The sequence below is a fragment of the Molothrus ater genome, chromosome 10 (assembly GCF_012460135.2).
Source record: "Molothrus ater isolate BHLD 08-10-18 breed brown headed cowbird chromosome 10, BPBGC_Mater_1.1, whole genome shotgun sequence".
NCBI lineage: Eukaryota > Metazoa > Chordata > Aves > Passeriformes > Icteridae > Molothrus > Molothrus ater.
In genome coordinates, this window is record NC_050487.2 from 16,684,895 (window position 1) to 16,709,082 (window position 24,188).

The 24,188-nt window shown below is 47.1% G+C and overlaps 1 protein-coding gene across 2 annotated transcripts in view; it reads left to right on the forward strand.

The window, feature by feature from the left end:
• DIS3L2 (DIS3 like 3'-5' exoribonuclease 2) overlaps window positions 1-24,188 on the forward strand; it is a 180,299-nt gene that overhangs the window by 125,566 nt on the left and 30,545 nt on the right. For both annotated transcript variants that reach the window (XM_036389136.2, XM_036389137.2), the window contains exon 15: window positions 17,719-17,798. In XM_036389136.2, the coding sequence (XP_036245029.1) occupies window positions 17,719-17,798 (80 nt within the window). The remainder of the gene's footprint in view (window positions 1-17,718; window positions 17,799-24,188) is intronic.

Here is a 24,188-nt window from a genome sequence, read left to right on the forward strand (position 1 = left end):
TACATAAGGCAGCTGGGGGAATGTTGGATGTACTTGGAGATTAATTTCCTTTGGGGATTTTGTGTCTTTTGTGTAGCCCCAGTTAATACATCAAAACGAGCATCTGAGGCCACAGCTTCCTCGTGGGGAATGGTACTCTCCTGCAGGAGTACCCAAAATGTACAAAGCTGTACAAAGGTGTGTCAGAAAAGTAGGGAGGATTTTCAGCATCTCTTCCCTGCAATACCACAGAGGAACATGGTGCTTGGCAGAAGAATATGAGATGTCACCACTGTGGTCAGGAGCAGCTACAGCTTGGGTCGGGAAGTTTGCACACACACCGAGGATCCACATGGGATGGAAGAGTTCTGGGATCATGTTATAGAGGGGATGTGTGTTGGCTGAGCATCTCTCTGCTTACATGGAGATGTTTGCGTTGCCAGGAGGTTTTAAAATAATTTGATTAAATTAGGATTTTGAGTGGAAAGCTCTCTGAATCTAGTCTTTTGCCCTGGGATTTTAATGAAGTCTTCCCAGGGGTGTGAGTAGGATTGATGTCCTCGCACACGTCCCGCCGTTCCCCGATGGTTCTTTCTGAGCTGAGCAGCTGCATCCCAGCAGGAGCAGGTGCGGAAATGGCCGAGCTGGCTCCGGCATGAGCGGGGAGTCGGACGCTGGAGCGCAGGGCTCGGCTGTGGAGCGTTGTGCTGGGAGCCACTGCAGCCAGATGTCTGGGCAAACACAGCCAGGAAGGAGCTCCCCACACAGTGGTGCTCTGGCATTAATTTACCATCAGTAATGCAAGAGTGGGTTGTGACTTTATTCTTCCTGGAGAAAGTATTCCAACCACGAGCTCAGATATTCAAGACCTCTGGTGATGTACAAGTGGTTTTCTTCTAACAAACACAGCTTAACCCTTGAGTCTTAATAAATCTATCACAGACGTGCACGCTGAGAAACTTCTCTATAAAAACCAGGTCTTTTGCTTTAATTTTGAGATGCTGTGTGACACAGCACAAGTGTTAGTTATTCTTTCACCTGCTAGCCTCAGAGCAAGTATCAGAGGGGAGGCTGGCTGCATCCTTCCAGACGATGGGAATGATATGCAGAGGTGAAGCAGTTGCCCAAGTTCACGTGGTGTGTTGGTGGCAGAGCTGGCAGGACTTTATCTGATTCCCCTGCCAATCCAGTGCCTTGGGCCAATGCTGACCATTCTCTTCATCTCATGTTTATTACTGACACCTGTTTAATAAGAAGTGCTGCTTCTTTGTTTCTGCTGTGTATTACTGGCCCAGTTAAGCACAGGGTTTTTTATATCTCCTGGTTCCTCAGCAGATACGTCTCACAATTTAGAGCAGAGAAAAAAGGAGGGCTGAACTGTGGCCGGCACATCTCTGCAGTCCAGAGGCAATTGGTGTGGTTCACAAGTAGCCTCTCTTTCCATTCTTTTCAGTTCTTGGGCTTTGCCTATGTGTGCCACGACCAAGCCAGTGGGCTGCTATCCCATGGAAGTCCCTCCTGCTTGCCTGGGACAGAGTTGCAGTGGGCAGTACATCATTAGACTCCTTCCAAATTGCTTGGCTTTTTCTGTTGATTGAATCCAGTTGGTGATCAGCCATTGTAGAAGGGGGATGAGCTGGCAGTCATTGCATGCTGACCTGCAAGCAAGGTTGAAGGTGTTTGCAAGCACTCCAAATTCACACATGAAGTACACATCTCTTGATTCTGTGGATTAACTGCTTGCAGATGGGTCTTGCCCTTGCCTTGTGATAGACAGCCTGGTGTCATCTGCTCAGACAGTGCCAAATAGCATGTCTAGGGGAAATAGAGGGCATCTGTGTTGGCTTAGTGTGGTGGAATGTATCCCAAATGTGATGCTGATAGCTCAGGTGGACAGAGGATTCAGTGCTTTATCCAGCTGAGCAAGCTGCTCTCTAGATCAAGCACTCTCTTTTGAGGTTGATAGGGAGAGTAGTGGCTTCTGCTGGCTATATTGAAAAAGGTTCAGGATAGAAAAACTGGTTCTTGATGAAGCAGAAACAAACTGGTTCTTCAGTGTCTCTGATAGCAAGACAAATAAAACCCAGGAAAACACATTTGTGTAGAGGTGCATGTGGGGTGAGTGCTGGGAGGAAATTCTTATTTTACATTTTCTGCTGAGGAAACAATCCTTGCTCTGAGAGTCTTGCCCTCCACTTAATGGTGTTTTTCTTCCCTGGTGATGAACAGACGTCATCAGAAAGTCTCTTGTTGTTCCAGATTCTGTTTATCACGTATTTGAACAAAGACTTGACAAGGGTTTTTTTTTTTTTTTCAGGTATTAATTATAGTTGACTGCAAGGCTAATCCATCATCCTCTTTAGATGGAGTCACTGAGTGTTGACTGATATAGCTGCAAATGTGATCAATCTGCCATAGGTGAAGATGTAGCAGCTCTTTGTCAGAGCCATTTCAGTTTCACCCAACAGTATATAGAAGAAAGGCTAATTGTATAATAACAAAAGACAACGTTTGGAAGGAGATGAAAGATTCTGACATTACAGTTCTGTGATTTCTCATTTCAATTCCAAAGTGAGAAGGGAAAATATTCATGGCCACAACTCATTTTATCAGGTGTTTCTGGGCATGATCACTCCTTCTGAGTCCTGGGGTATTTTATCTTTTGTCATTCATAGCATATGGATGTTGAAGTACAAAGAAGCTCAGAAAGCACCTGTGGTTTTCATAGCCCTCTGAAATGAGACTACAGGATCCAAGCATAGCCAAGATCTTAGCCAAGATCCCAGCAGGTGAGGACAGAGCTGATCTTGCCCTATCTGAGGAAACCAGTGCCTGCTGAAGTCTACTTTTGGGTTTATCTTTAAATGTTCCAAGTCAAAGCTCACATCTTCTGAAATGATATGTCCTGTTAAAGTTTGCAGTGATTCATTTGGAGTGCATTTTGTTGAGCAACCTCTTGGGTTTGTTTTGAAAGCAAGTGGCTTTGAATCTGTCTTGGTTAGTCTGGATCATTTATCTTGCCCTTTTCTGCATCTTCATGTGGTAACAGGGAAGTTGTTTAAGCAAACAAACATAATTCAGAGTATGGATTTCCCCTGAACATGAAATTGTGTAAAATGGGAGCATGAAGCATGACATCTCAGATAAGGTTGTTGGTCCATGTTGCACTTACTTCCTTAGTTGGGATTTGAGGAAGACCTCCTCCGTGAGTGTGCTCCTCCTTTGTGCAGCTCTGCCTTCACTGCTGGGAGACACATTCCCTGTCGTTTCCTGCCTCCATCTTGAGGCACAAACACCCATCTCTCCCCAAAGATGTGTATTCACAAGTTGCTGCATTGTCAACACCTTAAACCTGCCAACACTACTAAACTTTGCCCTCTGAAGGAAGCATATTTCTATTTTGGATCTCATCTGGCAGCTAATATCTTGCATTTGTGCTAATTAGTTACCAACTAAGCTGGCCACAGTCCATTGCCCATCTGCGATGGGCTGCCATTAAATTGGTGGTCACTTGAAAACTAAGCAAGAGGCAGTGAGAAAGTAGCCTCAAGAGTTTGTTGGACTTGAGTGGCATGAGGGACTTGAGACATCTGGAAGAAACCAGCCATGCAAAATCACTGTGGAGGGGTTTTTGTGGGTAATTCCTTTAACTGGGCTTGAAAAAACTTGTTTCTGCCACAGAAATACAACTAACTAAGCAGTCACTCTTGCTTGGCTTTTTTTTTGTAAAAAACCAGCCTAGCCTGAATACAACAAAATTTAATTTGTGCCATCCTTGACAGCTGAAGGAAACCTGCCCTGTCATGGATTTGATCTGTGTGATCCTGCAGAACTGGGGGGCTGCAGAGCTGTTGCTTATTGGGTGTCTCATGGCAATGCTGAAAAATTCACAGTCCCATGAGTCAGCAGGAGATTTTGCATTAACTTTAGGGTTGTAGTTTCACCTCAATTTCAAGGTCTCTGTTTTAATCTCAAGACTATCTTTGCTTTTCTGAGGAACAAGCCCCTCGATCCAGCTTGCACTTTATTTCTGATTAGCATGTTAGAGGTAGAACCTGACCTACAATACTGGGAAATAAAATGCTTAAATAGCTAAAATGGGATTTGAAAAAATGCAATTTATTAAATGATTTCTCAGTCATTGATGTGTTTAGCAGGTATAGAAGACAAAATGAACTAAAACAGGCTTTGGCATTTCAGAAAGTGAGTCATTTTTTCTGTTGCATCATGTATAAACTTTTCCCTACTCGTGTATGTATGGTTGAAATTACTTTGAGGTTTTGAATTCTCACTTCAGCTCTCTGTTTTTTATTCTTTTCAAGCATTACTGAAAGTGAATTCTGTGCTCACATTGCCTTGCTGTTTCGTTGTATTGTTTGAGGTTCTTTTTTTTTTTTAATAAAACAATGGGCAACATGTAGGTAGTTAAATGAGCTGGGGAGTTACTGGTTTGTCATGTTTAGGTAGGAGTAAAAGGTAGATATATTGATGGATCCATAACATTGTTCCAGGGGAAGCTGCTGACAAATACCCTTTACCCAGGGGGCCAACCTTTGGCAGTGTGGTCATCTCTTTTCAGATTCTCAGGCATTTATAGAGGTTCCTTGAAATCAGTTTAAAGACCATGAGTATGATGCTGTTGCAACCAGCTGAGAGCGCAAAAGGTGTGTCTTTCCTTAAAAGAGTGCAAGAGTATTCTGAGGTTCTCCATGCCATAAGAATGCTATTGCTCAGAATTCCAGGAGTTCTGAGATAAAGACTAGAGCACACAGTGAGCACTGGGAGATGCCAGATGGAAAGATGGTATCTGAATGGAGTTTCCACAGGCCAGGCCCAGCACAGAAGCCAGTTGGTCTCCACATGCTGGGACCAACAAGATGTTGTACATTTTTCTTGGCATGAGAAATCCAGCAGACAGAGGTGTGTCAAACCTGTCCTTGTGCACCCACTTCATAGGGAGACATGGATACTCCTCAGGAGTGACCTGGATGACCTTCTTTCTTCGGAGTTCACAGCTGCCACCTGCAGCCAAGCTCTGCAGGGGACAGAGGACTTGCTCCAACCCCAAGCAGCTGGACAAAGTAACATCACCTGGGCATCATCCCTTCAGGAAAATTGTCTGTAACATACTTTAGACCCAACACTGAGGATCAGTGGTTTTGCCTCAAGTAACCTTTGTCATAGTGGTAGCACAGCAGTGGGTACAAAACACAGTTCAGAGGAGGAAGATTTACTGAAAAGAGCTTGAATGGCCAAGAAATGGGAGCTACCACAGGCTTTTGTCCCAACCCTCATTAATTTTCATTGTGGAAGAGGGAAGGGTTTGGAGAAGGGTTTTTTGTTTGTCTGAAATAAAAAATCCCCAAACCTTTCATGTACCTTTTGCCCCAAATGTTTTTAGAACTTGCGTGCAGCTGCACGGTCTGCCTTATCTCATTAGAAACTGGCTTGATCTTCAGTCTTGGCAGATTCCATGAGAGTCTAAGAGATCTATTAGAAGGATCAAAGGTGACTCTATGGTATGAGAGGGTAGGAATCTCCCAGCTTATTGAATGTCAGCTGTGACAGTGCAGTGCCTGGTGTGTGTTGCATCAAGGCTCTGCAGTTATGGCATGCTGGAAATGTAAAACTGGAAAGGGCTTTAGGAGATGATCCTTTTCCTGGCAGTAGCAGGAGCTCAGCTGGTAGCAGTCCTGTGCTGTGTTTGTTGCTGCTCTGTCACTGAGCCTTTGTAGCTGCTGGGACCTGTGAGCCAGAGCAAGTTGCTCCTGGGGTTGTCTCCATGACTTTCACCCTCCAGCCATGCAGATACAAAGTGTGTGACAGAAGTTGCCGTTGGACCTATCCCTCACATGTCCCCAGTTAGTCATTGCCTGGAATCTGAAATGCCAAAGGCCTGGAGAAATCTTGTGGGGAACTCAGCTGAGTGTGCCAAGGTCCTCTGGGGTAGAGTTCACCAGTCTGAAGGGCTCACCTGATTACAGCAAGGTTGTCATGCAGAGTGACTCACACGAGATTATCTTTGATGTCATGGAGTGTTTCTTCCCATTACAGTTGACAGGACAGTTGGTCAGAGCATGGTAATAATGTGGGTTTGATGCCCCTATGGGCCATTCACTTAAGAGCTGGACTTGGAGATCCTTGTGGGTCCCTTCCAACTCGGAATATTCTGGGATCCTGTGACAACCTGCTGGCTGCAGCTGTGATGGGGTTTTGCTCACTGCGGCTGCAGAGTAGTGCCAGAGTGTGAGATGCCCTCTTGTGCAGTCTGGGCAGCACAGCTGGATGCTCCCATGGCTTGTGGCTTCTCCATGGGTTAGTGGCACGGCTGAGCCCACCAGTGTGGGCAAAGCCTAGCACAGTCCTTTGCTCCTCAGTTTTAAGTGAGGATTTCATCTTTAGGTTGGGTTTATGGAAAGCAGCGTGAGGTTTGGTTTACAAAAGAAAAAAATATAGTCTTTTCAAAAAGCAATTTGTTTCTGCTTTCTGTGAGCAAAGCTTCCAAACAGACTCGGTCAGTTCTGCAGTATGATCAACAGGACTGGAAAAAAATACCAAGTGAAGTAAGGCAGTGGCTGTGGTAAACATGAACTGGGACCTTGGATGTAGCTAATGGCATACCACAAAAGAGTCTCCTTTCACCCACCACGCACGGTGCCAGCAGCAAGCACTGCCAGCACTGGCGTCTAGCAGAGGAAAGCATCATTTGGCTCCCTTTTGGATTTCATTACTCTTTCTGCACTCCCTCCTGCTTACAGCAAAAGCCTTTCCAGTTGTAAAGAAGTGAATTAACTGCCTTCGTGTCAGTGATGGATGAGGCGCTTTCTCCCCCTTCAAAGAGAGGAGCGGTGCCGGTGAATGCGGGACAGCAGAGTTGAAAAGTCCAAGTGGGACAGGAGAGCCCGTGTGGTGACCCAGCTGTCAGGCAGGACAGCCTGGGGACCGCTCCCGCCGCTGCCCTGGGAGTGGGGAACAAAAAGCTCGCCCGGCCTCAAGGCTCTTTTTTTGTCTGTGTCCTGCTTTCAGTGGACTTGGGCACATCCCTGAGCACACAGCAGCCGTTTGTGTGCGTTCAGGGAGCCTCAAAGGCTTTCACAGGGAGCTCCTCCAGGCTGCACAAAGCAGGGTTACCACGCTGGTACTCGGGAGATCTCCTTTCAGGCGTCCATGGCTAATCATATTAAAGGTGACTTCGTGGGCAGCGCTCTCCATTGTTGCCATATGTTTTGTCCAGTGCTTGAGTGATGTTGTGCATTGGAATGTATTCATGCATCGCCTAATTTAATCACCAGGCTTAATCCCCTCTCCTGTTCTACACCCTTAGAATTTACTGGCTCCTTTCTAGCCTCCCATGCATTGTTTGGGTCTCCTTCACAAGCTAATACCGATGCCTGGAGAGATTTTTATTTATTTATTTACTTTCAGAAAGTTTTTAAAAATATAATCTCAACCATAAGCCCGACAACACCTCCAAAGGGAGAACAAGCACAGTGGATGCTCTTGCAGGCTGATCCTTCTTCCCTGTGATCTTTTCCTTCCAGCTTTTCCATAGAAAAATGAGGGATTAGGCTCATGGGTTTAAAAAAAATAAAAATACTACGAATGGAAAAATGACTGAGAAAGTGATGTGTCTCCTTTTAATATTGTTGGAATAAATAGCTAATTTTAAGAACTTGAATTTGTCTGTAAAATACGGTGTTGGTTTCTGCCTTTAAAACTTACCGCTTTGGTATGGACAACTCCTATTCCAGGGCTGACTGGACAAAATTAACCCAACAAATACCCAAGTCCATCAAGCTGGGAAACTGAAAAGCCTGATTTATGCAAGACTACTGCAAAACTCAGAGAGCTCTGCAAGAGCTGCTGTACTCCACACCAGATAGGCATTTCTAGGGAGCAGCTTTTGCAGAATGTCTTTTAAGGATAATTTCTAAGGATTTTGGTGAGATTTCCCTGCTCCAGCTGATGCTGCCTTGTGGAGGAGTATGTTAAAAATGGGAATTTGAGATTCAGTTGTATTGTGACTTGCTTTAGGTGTGGATGGGAGCAGTCCTGGCAAGGGAAGGCTGTGATGAGATTTTAGGGTGATACACAATCAGGTTGCTTGTATGCTGAACTAGAGGCAGGAAACCTTACACTTGCTGAGGCAGATTGTTAAATAAACAACCTTATGCTTTGGGTCAGCTCTTAGATTCTCCTGCCTTGCATACAGCATGCTGGTGTAAATAGTGGAATACATCCTGGATAACCTTAAACATAGATTGTACCTGAATTACAGCTTTGAGTTTCTCTCTGTGTATGAGTGTGCATGGGCACACGTGAGATCCCTGCAGCCAAATTCTCACAAATGAGCTTGCTGATCTTCTCTGACTGTGCTATGTTTTAGGTTTGGTGGGAGGAAGGAGGAATGATGTAAAAGGTTGCAGATTTGTGGCTGGTTTTAAAAATAGTTTTAAAATATGATGTATCTTCATTTTAAAGAAATACAATATTGCTTGGAAACCACAGCTACTGAACATAAACCATGTTGAGCCCCTTACATATGTTTAATCACAGTGTGGAACAGAGGGTTGTAACAGCCTGCTGTGCATTAGCACTGGAAGAGGATTCCCTGATCCTACCTCCCACACTCCAACCCAGAGATCCACAGCACCATCACAGGCTCTGACATTAATTTGGCCCTACAAAAATGCTGTAGAATTTACACCTTTTCAGTGTGAACCTTGCCAGAGCCCTTTCCGAAGTGCCTGCATACAGAAATTGCTTTTCAGCTGAAGCGCAGCCGTGTTGGAGCTGGAGGACAGCTGGCCGTGGGTTGGCTGGAGGGCCGGGTACCTGTCCCACTGCCAGGGGGTCTGGGCTTGCTGGGACAAGTCTCCTGGCCACTGTCCACTCCTGCTTCCTTCTTTTCCTGTGACGGAAGAGCCTGGAGCTTCTAGGAAAATGTGGATGGGAGCAGGTTGCTGCCAGAAGAATTCAACCATGCCACAACCAGTCTCTTCCCAGGGGAGCCCAGCAGTTGTGCTCACAGCAGCAGCTCGTGCTGTCCATGGGAATGGAGAGGGATGTCTGTGGAAAGCCTTGGATCTCCTACTCATGCACTGAGCAACTGTGCTTAGACATACCACGGGATTTTGGTGAAGTCAGGGAAAGGAGGTCATGGCACACAGCTGACCTGTGCCCAGGGAGAAGGGTGCCAGCACTGCCCTTGTGGGATGTGGACTGGTGTTCTGTGGCATGCAGCCTTAGGAGAAGATGCTCTGCAGCTCTGAGTGTGTATGGCAGGAGATGTCTTCCCATCCCCATGCTGTAAGAGTGTCAGGGGAAAAGGTTTGGCCAAGGACACGGCACAGATGTCTGCAGTCCTGGCAGGCTGTAACATACTGCAAGGAAGTCCAGGTTGTCCCCAGGGACATAGCAAAACTTGAGTCAGCAGCACTAGGTCTGGACTTCAGGACTGCCAGGTATTTCACAGCAGCACTCCAAGGGAGGGGGGAGAATGGTGTGTCTGTCAAACTGAGATCAGTCTGGTATAATCAGGGTATTCTGCTTTTCACAGTCCCAGTTAATGGGTTGCAGATATAACTAAACCTAGAAATACTGTTGAGATTGCTCTTGTTACCTGGTAGAGCTCTTACCATGTCAGCACAGGGGCTGTTCATATTTTAATGGATTTATCTCTTGTATGGAGGGTATTACAAGCTTTATCTGTCTTCCAGTGAGACTCTACAGAAATCCCTCCAGGCATGAGGCAGTACCTGGGTGCTGAATTAATCTGTGCTTCTGGATTCTCACAGCTCCATTAGTGGCTTAGCAGGGGAAGCAGTTTCCATTAACAAACTTAAGAAAATAGGATTTGCTTTGTTTGATCTGCCCTCGTTTCCTTGTATCCTCCCAGTAGCAATGACAAAGACTGGGCACATTGCAGGAAGGCACAAAATAGTCATAGGGAAGACACAAAATAGGCTGATTTGTAAAACATGTATCAGCATCCTCCAGGGCTCGTGGGGTGAGGGAAAGTTGTGCTATAGTCAGATGCAGTAAAAGACACCACACTTTTCTTCCTCCTGCCACATACCCAGACACATCTGCACCCATGGCTCTTGCCCTGCCTTCCCTGTGCGTTGAGCCATTTGAAGACAGCACAGTGTCACACCCTCCTCCAGGTAACCACTGCTCTCTGCTCTGTTCCTGGCGTGAGGCAGCTCTCAGAATAACAGAAAATGAAACAGCCAAGCAGTGAAACTTGGCATATGTCTTGTTAGTGTCACATTGTTTTAATGTGGCATTTCCTAGGGGTGTTTTGCTTCTATTTTCAAATTGGTGTATGTGTAGAAAATACTTTAAACTTCATTGACAGTTCCCTAGTGGTCTAGGGCATGCAGTGCAGTGTCACAGTTTGTTAGCTTTTGAAGAAGGTATTTTTAATCCACAAATTCAAACCCTTCACAATTGTATAATCTGTATTTTAGTTTTGTGGTTTCCTAATCGTGCATGTAGAGAATGAGCTCATCCAGTTTATAAAATGAACGGAAGTATCCAGCTCTTCTTTCTAAATAAATCTGGATCCATTTTTTGTGGATTGCATCCGAAACCTCCAATGCAGGCAAGTGTGAATGCTTAAAAATAAACTCATTTGCAGTTCATATTTTTGCCAAGTGGTGAAAGTTGTCTTGTTCCCTGTCTTTCTAGAAGGGCTCTTCAGCTGTGACATAAAAGCCAAGGGTGTGGTGCCAGTTTATCATTTTGGTGACGGCATCTTTGCAAAGGATCCAGCCACAGTTCTTCCTGGTTTTGCTGTGCTGCCCAACCACCCAGAGCAGAGGTTTTGGGGGCCACTAGCCATCAATAGGGCAGTCCTCCTATGTGCCAGGGACTATGTGCTGGTGACTTCACTTCTGTGACAGGGAGACCCCCTCACTGCATCCCAGGGCTGATGTTTGGAGAGGAAGAGCTGTTGCAGCCTGTGGGATAATTTAGTAATAGCTTATTGTGGCTTTGGGTCCCAGGCTGGGAACCTTTGGGTTTCCAGATTAATTTAAGAGGGAAGAGCTATCTTCTGTCTTCCATCTGCCATGTCAGGAATTCACTGGCTTTTCCTGTGTTTTATGCAGCTGTATAATGCAGGCAGCAGCTAAGTAAATGATAGGATTTTAAAATAAAAGTAAGCAGTGGGATTCAGAGTAATACCCCAAATATGTTTCAGCTCCTTCTCCTAGGCTGTTTTGGGATTTGATTTGGCATTGTCCTTAGCCACATGCATGGACCCTGTAGCCTGTTAACAGAGGCACTTTGCTGGCTAATGTGCTGAGGAAATGGGGCAGCAGGGACAGCTTCAGGAACCTCTTAGAGAATTTAAACCTTCACCTGGAAATTGTCCTTGCGTAGATGGGGAGAAGGAGCCTCACTGAGGAGGCAGTAGGTGTGATGTACCACTTCAGGACCAATTCATGACTTTCAACCAGTAGCAGCAGCAGTCCCATAATCAGGTGCTGAGATTTGCTGTCTACAAAGCCAAAAGGAAAGGGCTGCTCCAACCCAGTGTGAGAGGTAACTCGCTGAGCTGGTAGCAAGTTTCCTTGTCTTTCCTCTTTTTTCCACTGTAGGACTTTTGGTTTGTCCTTTATTACCCCCATCCTGTCCTTACCACATGTTCTTCATCCACTACCCAGGGTCTTTCTCCAGCAATTTTGAGCTGCAGCACAAATAGAAAAGCTCATGGAAGAAGTGCTTTGGTCTCCAGAGCAGCTTCTTTAAGTGAAAACACAGCTGTGAGGTTTGCAGCCTGTGCTGCTGTAAGGGCTCATCCAGCCGGCACAGCCAGCACCGCTGCAGTGCTTCCAGCACGCAGGAATTGGGAAATCCATTGTGAACAAGATTGAGTTTGATGGCCTGCGTGGAGGCAGATGGATGTATTTTTAAGGGATGAGGTGCCAGAAAACTCTGTGATTACGTTACTGGAGCATGGCTCGTTTTTTGTGGTTTTAAAAGTGAGTGTCAGGACTTCAGGACTATTTCTTTTTCGGGTCAAAACCGAAGTTTGGGCGGGGCATAAAAACCTGCTTGATGACTAAGTTTATTCTTAAAAAGCTTTCTAGAGCTTGCTGGAGAGGGGAGCCTTATTCCAACCCAGAGCAGATACCAGTCTTTTTGGACTTCCATGCAAATGGGGTTAAAACTGGTTAAGTGCCCAGGGTAAAAAAGAAGCCCTGCCTTTCAGGAAACTGTTTTTAGTGTGATCTTTAGATCAGTTCCCTGTTTTTTGTCTCAGAGGCTCATATTCTGCCTCGCCTCCTTGCCCTGGGTGAACTCTTTCTGCTTGAATTCCCCCCACATCAGTGGAATTACCTTGACCAGTTCCAGCTGAGGCTGCCCTTACATCGCCCTGCAACTGGGACAGCTCAGGTCTGACCTGGTTCCCCGGCTGAACCGATAATGCCTCTCTGACACAGTGCATGTGTAGAGAAAACTTTTCATCTCATGACAAAGGTTCGGTGCTCAGAGCCAAGGCTGGGAACAGAGGATCCAAGCCAAGCCATTTACTCAAGGGGCATGCAGAATTTGCCCAGTCAGGTCAATATAGGGACTGGCAGTGTTTCAGCAGCCAGGAGTGCTCCTCATGCTCTTTTCTTCTTGAGCTACCAGGCTTTATCGCATGACCGAGCCCCCAGCTGCTGCAGGTCTAAAACATTCTTTAAAATGAGGATGGCTGCTGGCTGCACCAAAACCCAGGCAAGTCTGGAGGTCCATGACAGTGTGAAGCACTGTTCACTCTTTCTAAAAATCTCTTCTTAGCCTTGGTGGAAGAAGCCACAAGATGTGGGGAGCTTCCCTGACACTCTCACCAAGGCCTATCTGCCTGAGCAGGGCATGGGGTCCCCTCAGGGCTCAGGCAGCACAGAGTGCACTGAGGGGCAGCTGCTTCTCTGCTTCACTGATGTCTCATATCTGTGCACTGGTTGAGTGTCTGCTCACCTCTGCTGAGGGTGGGATAGGCTCTTTGGGTGCTGATGAAGCACATCAGTGTCTGCAGATGGGGGAACAAGGAGCATCCTGCTGCTGTCAGCCAGCTGCATCCTTGGCTGGATTAAAGGATGTAGGGATAGAGAGAGGGAGTATGTTACTAATCCAAAGAGTGGAGTAATTGTACAAACAAGTGTTATGTGCACACAGCCCTCAGTACTGTGGGCTCAGGAGATGCCTTTCATTGAGGTGGCTTTCCTCAAGGAGGTGGCATTGCCTTCACCTTGAACTTACAGTACATGCCACCAAACCACACCAAGGATCTGTGAGGGCTTCTGTGTGCTGTGAGTACATTCTCTTGCTTCATTGACCAGTCACAGGATAGTGTGCTCACACCTGCTTGGTGCCTTAAAAGAGATACTCCCATCCATGGAGTCAACAGCATCCTGCCCATCAAACAACCTGCCCCAGCCCCTTTGAATTTCAGTGCTCTGCTCCTCTTCTGTTCGGGTGTATCGCAGTTGAGTCTGTTGATGAGTGAGCCTATCCATCACTGTATCCAAAGAGACTCAAATTACTCCTTTTGACAGCTCTTATTCACACACCTCCCTGTGCCTCTGACGTCTCAATTATTGATGGGGCTCTCCTGGTAGGCAGCACTCTGTTCTCAGCATGGCTGCCTTCCAGCTCCCCTTCCCATTGAGTTCATGCACACACCATGCTGAACACTCCTTTATGTGCAGAGCCACTGGAGTGGAAAGGGATCTTTATTAGCATGTGAGCTCCAGGGCTGCGCTACCAAAGAGGGCAGTGCAAGCCAAATCACACTGCAGTTCAGCACTGGAAATTTGCTCTCCCCCTCCTCTCCCAGGGAGGCCCAGCAGAGTCTTGTAAAATGAAATTATTTCGTATGTCTAATGGCGAAGATCCCTTGATCTGATGAACCTCCCTTGTGATGGGGGTCACCCTGCACTTGCATTTCTCTAAGATACTTCAGTCCCCTGTTGACCCTGCAGGTATAAAATGCAGTATTTTTGGGAGCAGTGCCTTTCCCTGTGCTGTAGTATTAGCTTGTTTGCTGGCTTTACAGCAAGCCCCTTCTGACAAGGAACAGTGACACACACAGAAAAAAGCTTCAAAGCAGTAAGGTGGTGTTGAAGCAATGTTGTCAAATTGGTTAAGAGTTAAAGCTGTGCCAGAGGGGTAATTGCAAAAGGCTGCTGGATTTGTAGGGCTTTGTGTACGCAGGAGGTTCTGGATGTCTCGTGACCTTGCTGCAGCAAAAGTCAGAAGAATGATGAAGTGGTCAATCAGCTCCTGACATTTGTCCCAGCCTTGCCCTGCAGCCTTCTGTGATTCAGAAGTAACCAGAGGTTTTGTGTATAGTGAGTGAAGGCAAAAGGAAAGGGCATCTTCTGGAGAAGATAGGACCAGAGAAAAGCAGTGCTGTAGGGATGCAGAGCTGGGAAAGGACACTTGAGTTCTGTTTTCAGAAGTCTGTGGCAGCAGGCACTTCATAGATTAGCATTAGCATGAGAGGAAAAATCTGTGCTGACCTTCCAAAGCACTGATGTGCTGGGAAGCATGAGTGCCTTTACAGTGAGCAGGGCAGTGCAGAAGTGACAGAGTCTGGCTAGTGGAGCTCTCCTGAGGCTCCAGTGGCAGAGAGGACCCAACTGCAAGATGTTGAGTGGGTGTGGACAACCTTGTTAAGCTTAGCAGGAAGCTTCTAGTTTCTGCATTCCCAGTGTGCTCCCTGCACAGCTAGTCCTTCCCTTGCTGCCTTACCTGCTGGCTTTCCACCCTGTGATGAGTTTTGCCTGAGGGCTTTGTGCTCTCTGCAGAGGCCAAATGCCACCAAAGGAGCAAAGGCAGCCAGACCATTGCTGGTGACTGCACAGTCAGAGCTTGACTGTTCATTTGAGGTCTGTAAGGACTCCTGGTGGCAAGCACAGGTCCCCTCTTCCCCCTCCTGGCTGACCATGACAGTGCATGAGCAGGGCAGATCTGCAGAAGAGCATGGGTTGTGAATCAGTGACAGCTGCCTTGAGCTTTGGTTGCTGGGACAGACCTTTAGTTACACACCTCTCTGTGTGACAGCCTGACCCTGACATTTCTCTGAGTGTGGTCCTCTTGTCACTGTAGGGTGATGGCAACATCCTCTTGCCTGACAGCATTGACCCAGATGGTCAAGCCATGTATAGTCCCCGCTATCCAGGCCTTGCTGGCACTGGTAGATGATGCAGAGATGGCTGAGCCTGCCAAGCAGGGTGTGTTTTATTTGTCTGGAATACCATGAGCAAACAAAGAAGGATTAAAATAACAGAAAGTTGAAAACCCGTTATCTTCGGGAACAGTGATCTTTCCTTTTGGGGTAGGCAGGTTCCATGGGATCTCATCCCCCCCAGATAGTGGAAAGGTCACCTTCCCATACCTGATTGCTCCAAGGCTTTCCCTAGCAGCCTGTCAAAACAAGGCTGTTTTCCTTCCCAGCCTTTTTCCTTCCTTCCTTTCTTCCCTCTCCCTGGATTTGTGTCCTTGCTCAGAGGTGGTTCCACCCATGAGCTGTGCTGGGCACCCAGAGCTCAGGTGAGCTATAACCAGAGATGCTCAGTTAGTGTAACCCCAGAGCCCACTTAGCTGAGAGCTGCAAGCAAGAGGTTCAGGCACTCCTGAGTTTGTCCTGATCAAAATTATTGTTGAAAGTTGCCAAAGCCACAATTTTGCCAAATTTTGCACTCCTTTTGTGCTTCATCTCCACTGATTCTCTGGTGCAATGCCTTTTCCACAAACAAAAGGATCTGGTGGATCTGTGTCTGCAATATATGCTGTCCCTTTGGCCTCAGAGGTGCTTCCTGATATCCTAGCATGAAAGCTTTGGAAAACCTGGCCCAGAAAAAACGGCTTTAAGCAGTTCCCAGTTCCTCCTTCAGTTCCCCAAACCAGGGACTCTGCTTATGGAGCACATATGGCCAGCAAGGTGATTTCTTGTCTCCCTTGGGGAGGTTCCTTGGTTTCTTGCTGACCTCCTGCTCCCATGTGGTAGCTGCCATGTGCCATCATAGCATCTGGAGAGGCTGGATCCACAGCCAGGCTTCGTGCATCTTGGCCAGAAGAAGCATCCCCAGCCAGCCCTGCTGTCCTGCCATGATCACTGTTCTCCAAAGTGGCTCTGAGTGATCTTGCTTGGTGCAAGGTCAGGGCTTGCAAGAGGGGAGCTGTGGAGAGTGTTAAGAGGTCACTGTCTTGACGGTGCTATAAATGTGATGTGTGTACCATGGGCACTCATGTTCTGTGGTGTTGCATGAGCTTGTGTTTCAGAATGCCTTACACTGGTAGGGCTGTGGATGTCAAGGCAGCTCAGCTGAATTTGGCCTCAGCCTAGTAGTTGGTTCTTAACTCAGTATTCAAGGTGGTGAATTTTTCAGTGATTTCTTGGCATGCAGTTTTATTTGGGTCAGTGAGAGCACAGTGTGTGACTTTGCTACTCTTTAGGGAAGGGAAAATCAGTGCATCATCTAGTGATTCAGCACACAGGGTTTCTTTACAGCCTAGAGGAGAAAGATGTTTTAATTCTGTGTTCATTCCTGAATAAGCCATTAATTTGAGTTAGCAATTTTCTTGGAGCCCAGAGGAGAGGAGTCTGTGATCAAATGCAGTGGCTCAATACTGCTCTCCTCCTTTCTTTGCTTAAAAAGGTCAGGCTCATCATAACAAACCTCCTTTGACTTCTAGCCCTTGTGGTGATCTTCCCAGACCATTTCAGGAGTCCTGCACAATCCAGCACCGGCAACAGCCCTGCTGATAGTAATCTCTGTGACGCCAAAAACATGCATGAAGACTGGCAGCTACCTTCTCTAAAGGATGCTGCCCCTCTTACCCTCCCTGCTGGCTCCTGGTCAAGGTCTGCAGCTCTTTAGCTGAGCCCAGGGGTCATGGCTGTGAGAGCTGGTGGGACATTGACCTGGGGGCCTTCCCCAGGGTAACGAGGAGCTGCTTGGATGCGCAGGGCTGTTGCAGAACTCAGTTCCGCGCTGTTTTCTAGGCAGCTCAGCGTATAAAATCACTGAAGACATTTTCAGCAAAAAAGTCTCCCCACAGAACCATTGTGTTGCTCGTTGAAAGAGGATTAATTTTTCCCCCTTAATAAAACAAGCTGTGTTTGAAATCCAAAAACCCTTGCTGAATGCCTTCTTGGAGCTGCAACCAAAGCAGCTTCCAGGTCCCATTATAGCCTGCTGCCGGAGGCGGATCCAAACTGCAAACCCTTCTAACAGCTCTTTAATAACTCTGCACAGAAGGAAAAATCTGTCACCTTTCCCTCTGTGGTTTCTCCTCTGTTCTAATGCACTGGAGGAACGAGATGGAGCCGGGAAGGTTTTCAGAGAAAGACTCGTGGGAACTGCAGCTGCCGCTGGAGAAAGTCGTTTGTGCGGTGTCTGAGGGGAACCGCAGCCGCGCTGCTGAGGGGTGCTGTGTGTGGGTGGGTTTGGAGGGCTCAGCTGTTACAACCCGTGCATTTCAGAGGAACCACGAACACTTTATAGTAACAAAGGGTGGAAAAAGCAAGAGGTTTCTGCAATGCATGTGACTTTTCCCTGAGGTTTGGAACCCCACAGTATGTTCCAGGCCACGGTGTTTGCGTGTCAGCCTTGGTGAGTTAAGCTTTCTCCCACAAGCCTTGCTTGAAGTTGCTGTAATTATCAAGAGCCTAAAATGTTGCCTTTTTTTTTTCTCTCTCTTTTCATTGTCCCACACCCCTTCTCCTCTGTGCAGATGAAGCTCTCGTTTGCCTTGAACCAGGAGAGTGGGATGCCTCAGGGCTGTTATATCTATCAGTACCGGGACAGCAACAGGTAAGTCCTGTGGAGATTACACACAGCAAACACCAAACATGGGAAGGTGCCCTGCCCTGCCTCCTGGCAAGGGGATCACAACTGCTTGTACCACTTAAAAGTAGATTAAAGAAGACCCCAGGCTTGACCTGAAACTGGGAACACTCCTGTAAAGGCCAGATTCTTTAAAATGCATGAGGCCCTGCAGCCCCCTTTTTTTTTTTCTCTCTAGTTTTTAAAAGCTGCTTTTATTTGTCTAAAAGGCCTGCTCTTGGGTACCTCAGGCTCTGACAGAGCTCACCCAGGCTTTGCCCAGGGGTGTTTGCAATTCACACTCTACACTGTTGGGGTGGCTCTGGGAGCATGGCCTGGGGGAAAGCACCCAAAGGCTGCAGAGCACTTGAAAGCAGAGCCCTCACCTGTGCTTAGGTAGACCCACAGAGCATCCCATTCTCTCTGCTGAGGCTCATGCAGGGGTTCACTGAATGGCCTATGTGGTACCATAGCCCCAGTGCAGCCACGTGCTCTGTTTTTGTAAGATACTATATGATATTCAAGCTTTGGATGTGTTTGGAGCACAGAGTCCTCTATTTCTAGGTATTCTGCCTATTTTTACTAGCTGCTGTAGTGAATTGGCACCCAAGATGTTTTTATTTCAAATCACATTCTCATTATCAAATTGACAGCAGCAGCAGAGTTCAGGATATTTCTGTGTTCGCCCTGAATACCAGCATGTCATAAATCCATGGCCTGTTACTCCACCCATGTAGTTCTGCTTCTTGCCAGTTATTCAAGTTAACCTAAAAAACGAGAGTATATGAAATTGTCAATGAACAGAACAGCCTGTAATTAGATCTTCTCGGAAAGGCCAACGAGAGCAGTCCCAGTGAGGAAGAGGGACATCTGCAAATGCACAGAGCAGTGTCTTAGCTGAGAAATCTTAATATTTAAACAAGAAGGGAGGTCATTTGTGGCAGACTCCTTCCTGCCTGTGGATGGGTGATTAGCACATGGTACATGATTCCATCCCAAGTATCCCAGGCCCAGAGCCTTGAATGAGCAGAGTTGGTGCCTCCAGCACCACCAAGCTCACAGGGCAACGTGCAGTTCAGCGCCAAAGCATAAAATCAGCAAGGAAGGAGTATCTGTTTTTGAGGGTTTTAAAGGCAGTGGCACACAATGGACAGCAAGGAAAAGAAACCCCCCAGACCTGCTAGGCTTTGTTGAGGATGTTTATAGACCAGTGTTTCTAATTGTGTGGTGTATATCTCAAAAATCAGCAGCTGTGGTTTCTCTGCCACAGACCCTCCTCTCCCCAGGCTCCAGTGGGTGTTTTCTGCCATTGTTTGAGGAAACTCCAGGGACATGAGTAGAACTGTTTTGTTTAAGTGCTAAGGCCAGTAGCAATTCTTCTTGGAAAGCTTGCTGTTAGCTGTGAGAGGCCAGTGTGTGACAAAGTAGCTGTGTCACGTTAACAGCTGTTGATGGAGAGATGTATGGCTGTGTCCTGTGATTCTGGCAGGCGTGGGAGCTGAGCCACCCTGGGCCATGCCAGCCAGGATCATGGCTTGAAAAAATATGTTGTGGGCAGGATGAGTGCAATTGCAAGTAAATCCAGACTTTGTGTGTGCCTGACAGATCCAAACTGCAATTACACCTTCATGCAGTACTTTGTATTGCATAGTTTGCTTGACCAAGCTGGGGGGAGCAGGATCCCATTTCCCAGGGAGAGCCTTGCTAGGTTTGCACACACGCTTGCCCCCCCAAACCCTGTGTGCAGCCCAGTGCTTCTGGCAGTCCTTGGCTGGGGAACTGAAGCGTGAAGGTCTGTGCTACGGCTGACGCATTCTTGCAGGTAAAACGCCCTTGGGCTGAACATGTGCTTGCTTCTGGAACCAAGCACGACAACTTTAAATTTGAATAGTGTTGGGAAGCACCAGACGTGGCTTCTGCTCAGCAAAGCAGAGACTGTTCTTCTCAAGCACTGGGCCTGTCACAGGGTTAATCTGATGTCCATACAGTAACATGGCACTTGTCACAGTGGGTCTTCATTATAGTAATTTTAGTATAGCAACTTTTAGTATAGCAACAAGTTGCTATAGTATAGCAACTTGTAGGGCCTGTGTTCTCCCAAGTGCAGTCAGGCTTTAACAGTATCCATCAGGACTCACGGGGTAACAGCTCTTCTGCCTCCTGAAGATGTAGCCAGAAGCTAAAGTAACGTAACCTTGGTATCTACATTGTATTTTGGAACCATTTACAGCCCAGAGAAGAAATACTGGTGACACACTGCAAGCTCATGCATGGGAGGGACTGGGAATGTGCACCCTAGAGCCCAGTGCCCTCAGCAAGGCATCAGACCTGGGACCTGTTCCAGGGAAAAACTTAGGCAGGCATGGAGGTGTGTGAAGCTCTTGAGCAGCAGCTTTAACAGGAGGAAGCTGAGGTGATTCTGGCTGGCAGAAACCCATTCTGACCTGGGGACTGCACCCCATGCCCCAGAGATCTGCACCAGCCAGGCTGTGCGTGTCAAGGCTTGGTGTCACCCTGGTCACTGATGGAATGTCCCTTCCCCTGCAAGTGGCAAATGCTGTTCCAAGCTGCAGCCAGATGGGGCCACCGGAGAACAGCGGATATTGGTCTCCCACTTGGAGAACAAAGGACTGCAGCATTGCTGAAAGTGTAATTACCAGAGCGATTAAAATTTCTATTGATTAGGCTAGAAGTGCAAGTACCATGCAGGCTCTTACCAGGGCAATCAATTGGAATTTGTTCCCTTTAAAATGATAAAACCCTTCCAAGGATATGTTCCTCCTCCAGTCAGCTGTCTGTTGCCTGCCTGTTTGCAGGAACATTCATGGGCACAGTGCTACCCTGGGTGCCAAGCACTTTGGGTGGACTGGACTCAGTGGAACCTTGGAAGTCTTGGAAGCCTTGGATTGAGAGCAAAAGAGGTGCTGAGCACCCAGCTGCTTGCCCTGCCCTTCCAACCCCTGCAATAATAGATAGGTATCCAGTGGCACTTGATAGTCCCAGTGGCAGCTTGGAGCTGTGTGGAGGAACGAGGCTGTTAGTGCCCCTGCAGTAACAGGGGTGAGACCAGGGAACATTGCTTCTCCTCTTCCTCCTGCTCAGACCTAGGCATTTTCATCCCCTGGGCATCCAGTCCTTTCCAGCTTGTCAGTCCTTCCTGGCCCCAGAGGAAGTGGCTTGACCTGACAGAAGCAAGCAGTGTGCTTTCTCATTTTTAAGCCATGTTGCTTAAATTCTCCCTAATGGAGATCAGTCAGTGTAGTGGCCAGAGCCCCAGCTCCTGCGAGGGGAGCACTGTGCTGTGACACAGAGACAGACAGTGACGGGTGCTGGGTGACACTTGGAAAAGGAGCATGCTGTCAACCCTCAGATGGCCCTAGAGCAGTGACATCAAGGAGGGGACAGCCCTGCCAGATGTCCTGTCAGGTGTTGACATGGCACATATCAGGTGTTGACAGTGGACTGGCTTTCTTTCACTGCCACTTGACACAGGCTGGATTTCTCTGATCCTGCACAGGATCCAATTGCAAAACCCAAGCCAGGCAGTAAAAGACCATCAAGTTCATTCACATCCACCATGGCTCATGAATCCTGTCTTACAACATGCACTCACCACGGCCCTGCTCCAGGAATGTGTTATGGGCTGTGCTGAGGAAACTCCAGCTGCCCACTCTGAAGCCAGCTTGCCCTGGCGTGCCTGGTCTGCTCCTGTGGGCTGCAGGCACCAGGAAGGATGAGGTCCTAAAGGTTACAGCTCAGCATGAAAGACTTCTTCCAGCCTGTGTGCAGGAAGAGCCAAAGCCAATTCAAGATCCCCCTGGAAGAAATTAATTGTGAGAAGTTCAGTGTCTTTTGGCTGTATCCAAAAAATAGAAAATGCAATCTGTTCTCTGCACTCACCATCACTATCCAGATGCTTCTCTGGAGACCTTCTAGGCTCTGCCCATCTACCCACAACAAGTCTGATCCTTCAAATGCCTTTGTCTTCCCTCCCAACACTGATTATTGCCACCTTTCTCAGATGATGCAGTGCTCAGGGTCTCTGCCATCCCAGACCCACCAGGGAGGTGTAAATCCCTGTCAAGCATGACACTTTCTTGTCCCCATCTGGTACTTCTCTAATATGATATTCCTGCTCCCTCAGTGTCCAAGCTTTGGTCTGTTTTTGAGGTCCCTTCCCCACATCCCAGATTCCACCTTTGCCAATAGACCAGCTTGCAGCTCACCAATGAATTTCATTTTCATTCTGTACAGCAGCTGCAGTTTGTGTCAGGATTATGAATTTGCAGTGGGGGTTTTCACATTCTCTTCAGAGTAATTTCAAAACCCAGAGGAGCAGCATCTTGCATGGAAGCACTTAGAGACCTCATACAAAAGCAGCATTGGAGTATTGATCACTTCTTCTCTCTGGGGACCCAGAGTGCTGCAGATTGAGCTGCTGTGCAGTGTAGCCACTTGCGGGCAGCACCACACAACTCTTCAGAATGAGAAGTAAAAAAAAGCTCCAGTTGCAAGGAAAAGTGGTGCCCCTTTTTATATAGAGATCAGTGATGTCTGGTACATTGGATTATCACTTGAAACACCAGGATGCTGTGGTGTTTACATACTTCAAATGCCAGGGTGCATGCACTCCTGATGCTGACAGACTCATGATACATAATGCTGTTTGGGTTACCAACTGAGCTGCTCTGTGCAATCTTTTCATAAGGTGAATGTAATATCTGCAGTGATGTACCCAATGTGACATCAAGAGAGCCAACCTATAATTATGCTGGAATCGTTTGAATGGGTTATTTGTCACTAACACTTTAGCTCACTCCATTTATTGCTCCTATTCAGGACTGCAGCAGTTTTGGTGTAAACAGAGTTTGGGTCGAGGTTTGGGAGGGTTTGTTTTTTCTGAAAAAGCAAAGCAGAATTGTTTGGAGTTTATTCTTTTTTGCTAGAAGAGATGTTGACTGGCAGTGCTAAGAAGAAAATATGTACAGCAGCTGACACAGCTGCTGATTTGTTTTTAGAGATACTTCCCAGGTGTACAGCTCATGTGTTGGACTTTAGCATGGACCTGGTTGTTCTGCAATGAGCTGGCAGGTTTACCGTGTTTTTGTTCCTTTTGAGAAATTGAGGCTTGCAGAGTGGGTTGTTTGCACAAGGAGCTGCTGCACAGCTCACACAGTCCCTGGGTGTCTGACCTGCCTTATTACATGGCTGTTTCATGGTACATATCCCAGTGAATCAGCACTGCTTCTGTTGGTGTAAAGAAACATCCCTGGTGGCATCTGATTTCCCAGTTAGTGATCATGCTCTGCCCCACTTCAAATTGCAAGGCTAGAGAAGTCTCTGAAAGTGGCATCTTCTCCTATGTGTCTTGTCTGGTGGACTGGAATTTCATGGGGAGATCCGTGTACATGTCCCTTGACATCACAGGCTTGGACAGATGCTTTCTTGCAGCAGTTATTCACCTAAAACTTGTGAAATGCTTTGTTTAGATTTCAGAACAAAATAAAATAATTGCAATTACCAAGGAAACAAAAAAGATAGGATAGCACATCGGAATTTTTATTTTGATACCATGTGTTGCTTTTTGTTTCACTGTTGACACTGAACTTTACACAAGTACTCCCTTCACCTGCTAAAGGGTGAGCATTGGAGTTTGCCAGCAAGGCTGGTGAATTATTCTGTCACTGTACATGGAGATAAACCAGTCCTCCTGGTTTTGGCATTGGTTCAGTGAAGGGTAAATTGTCCAGGAGAATAAGTCTGGAGGTTGACCTTTAAAACTTTGAAAGATATGGAATCCTTCCTGCCTAAGACATGAGCTGGGTTTTCTGTCTTGCACCTCCACAGGCTGTCGGGACATAAGCTGCAAAACAGCCTTTGTCACTTGAGACTTTGAGGAGCAGAGAGTTGTTCTTTCCTTCCAGAGGGGCCCCTGTGGCCATTCCTAGCCTGGGGTAAATGGACTATTGCAAAAGGCTCTGCCCAGATATGAATAGCTGCTTTTCTTGACACAGACTTGTCTCCTTCTGCCACCCTGCTGCTTAATAATAATTTTCCAGTCCATCAGAGCTGTAGAAATAGTAACTGCCAAATCCTTGGAGTGTTAGTGCAATGAGGAGGATGCAAATGGAAAAGGTGATCAAGGAAACCTGCCTTCTTCTTGAGCAGGCAGATAGGGTTTGAACATAACCTTATCCCTTACAAACAAATGTTTGAAGCTTTCTATGGGGACTTACACAGTATCCCACAGTGACCAGCAGCCCTCTTTAAATCCTCAACAGGGTTCCAGAGCAGTCAGTGTGTGCTCCCACCCACAAGAGGCAGGAAGGACTGAGCTCTTAAATCCCAGTGAGTGTGGGACCTCTCTTCTCTCCCTAG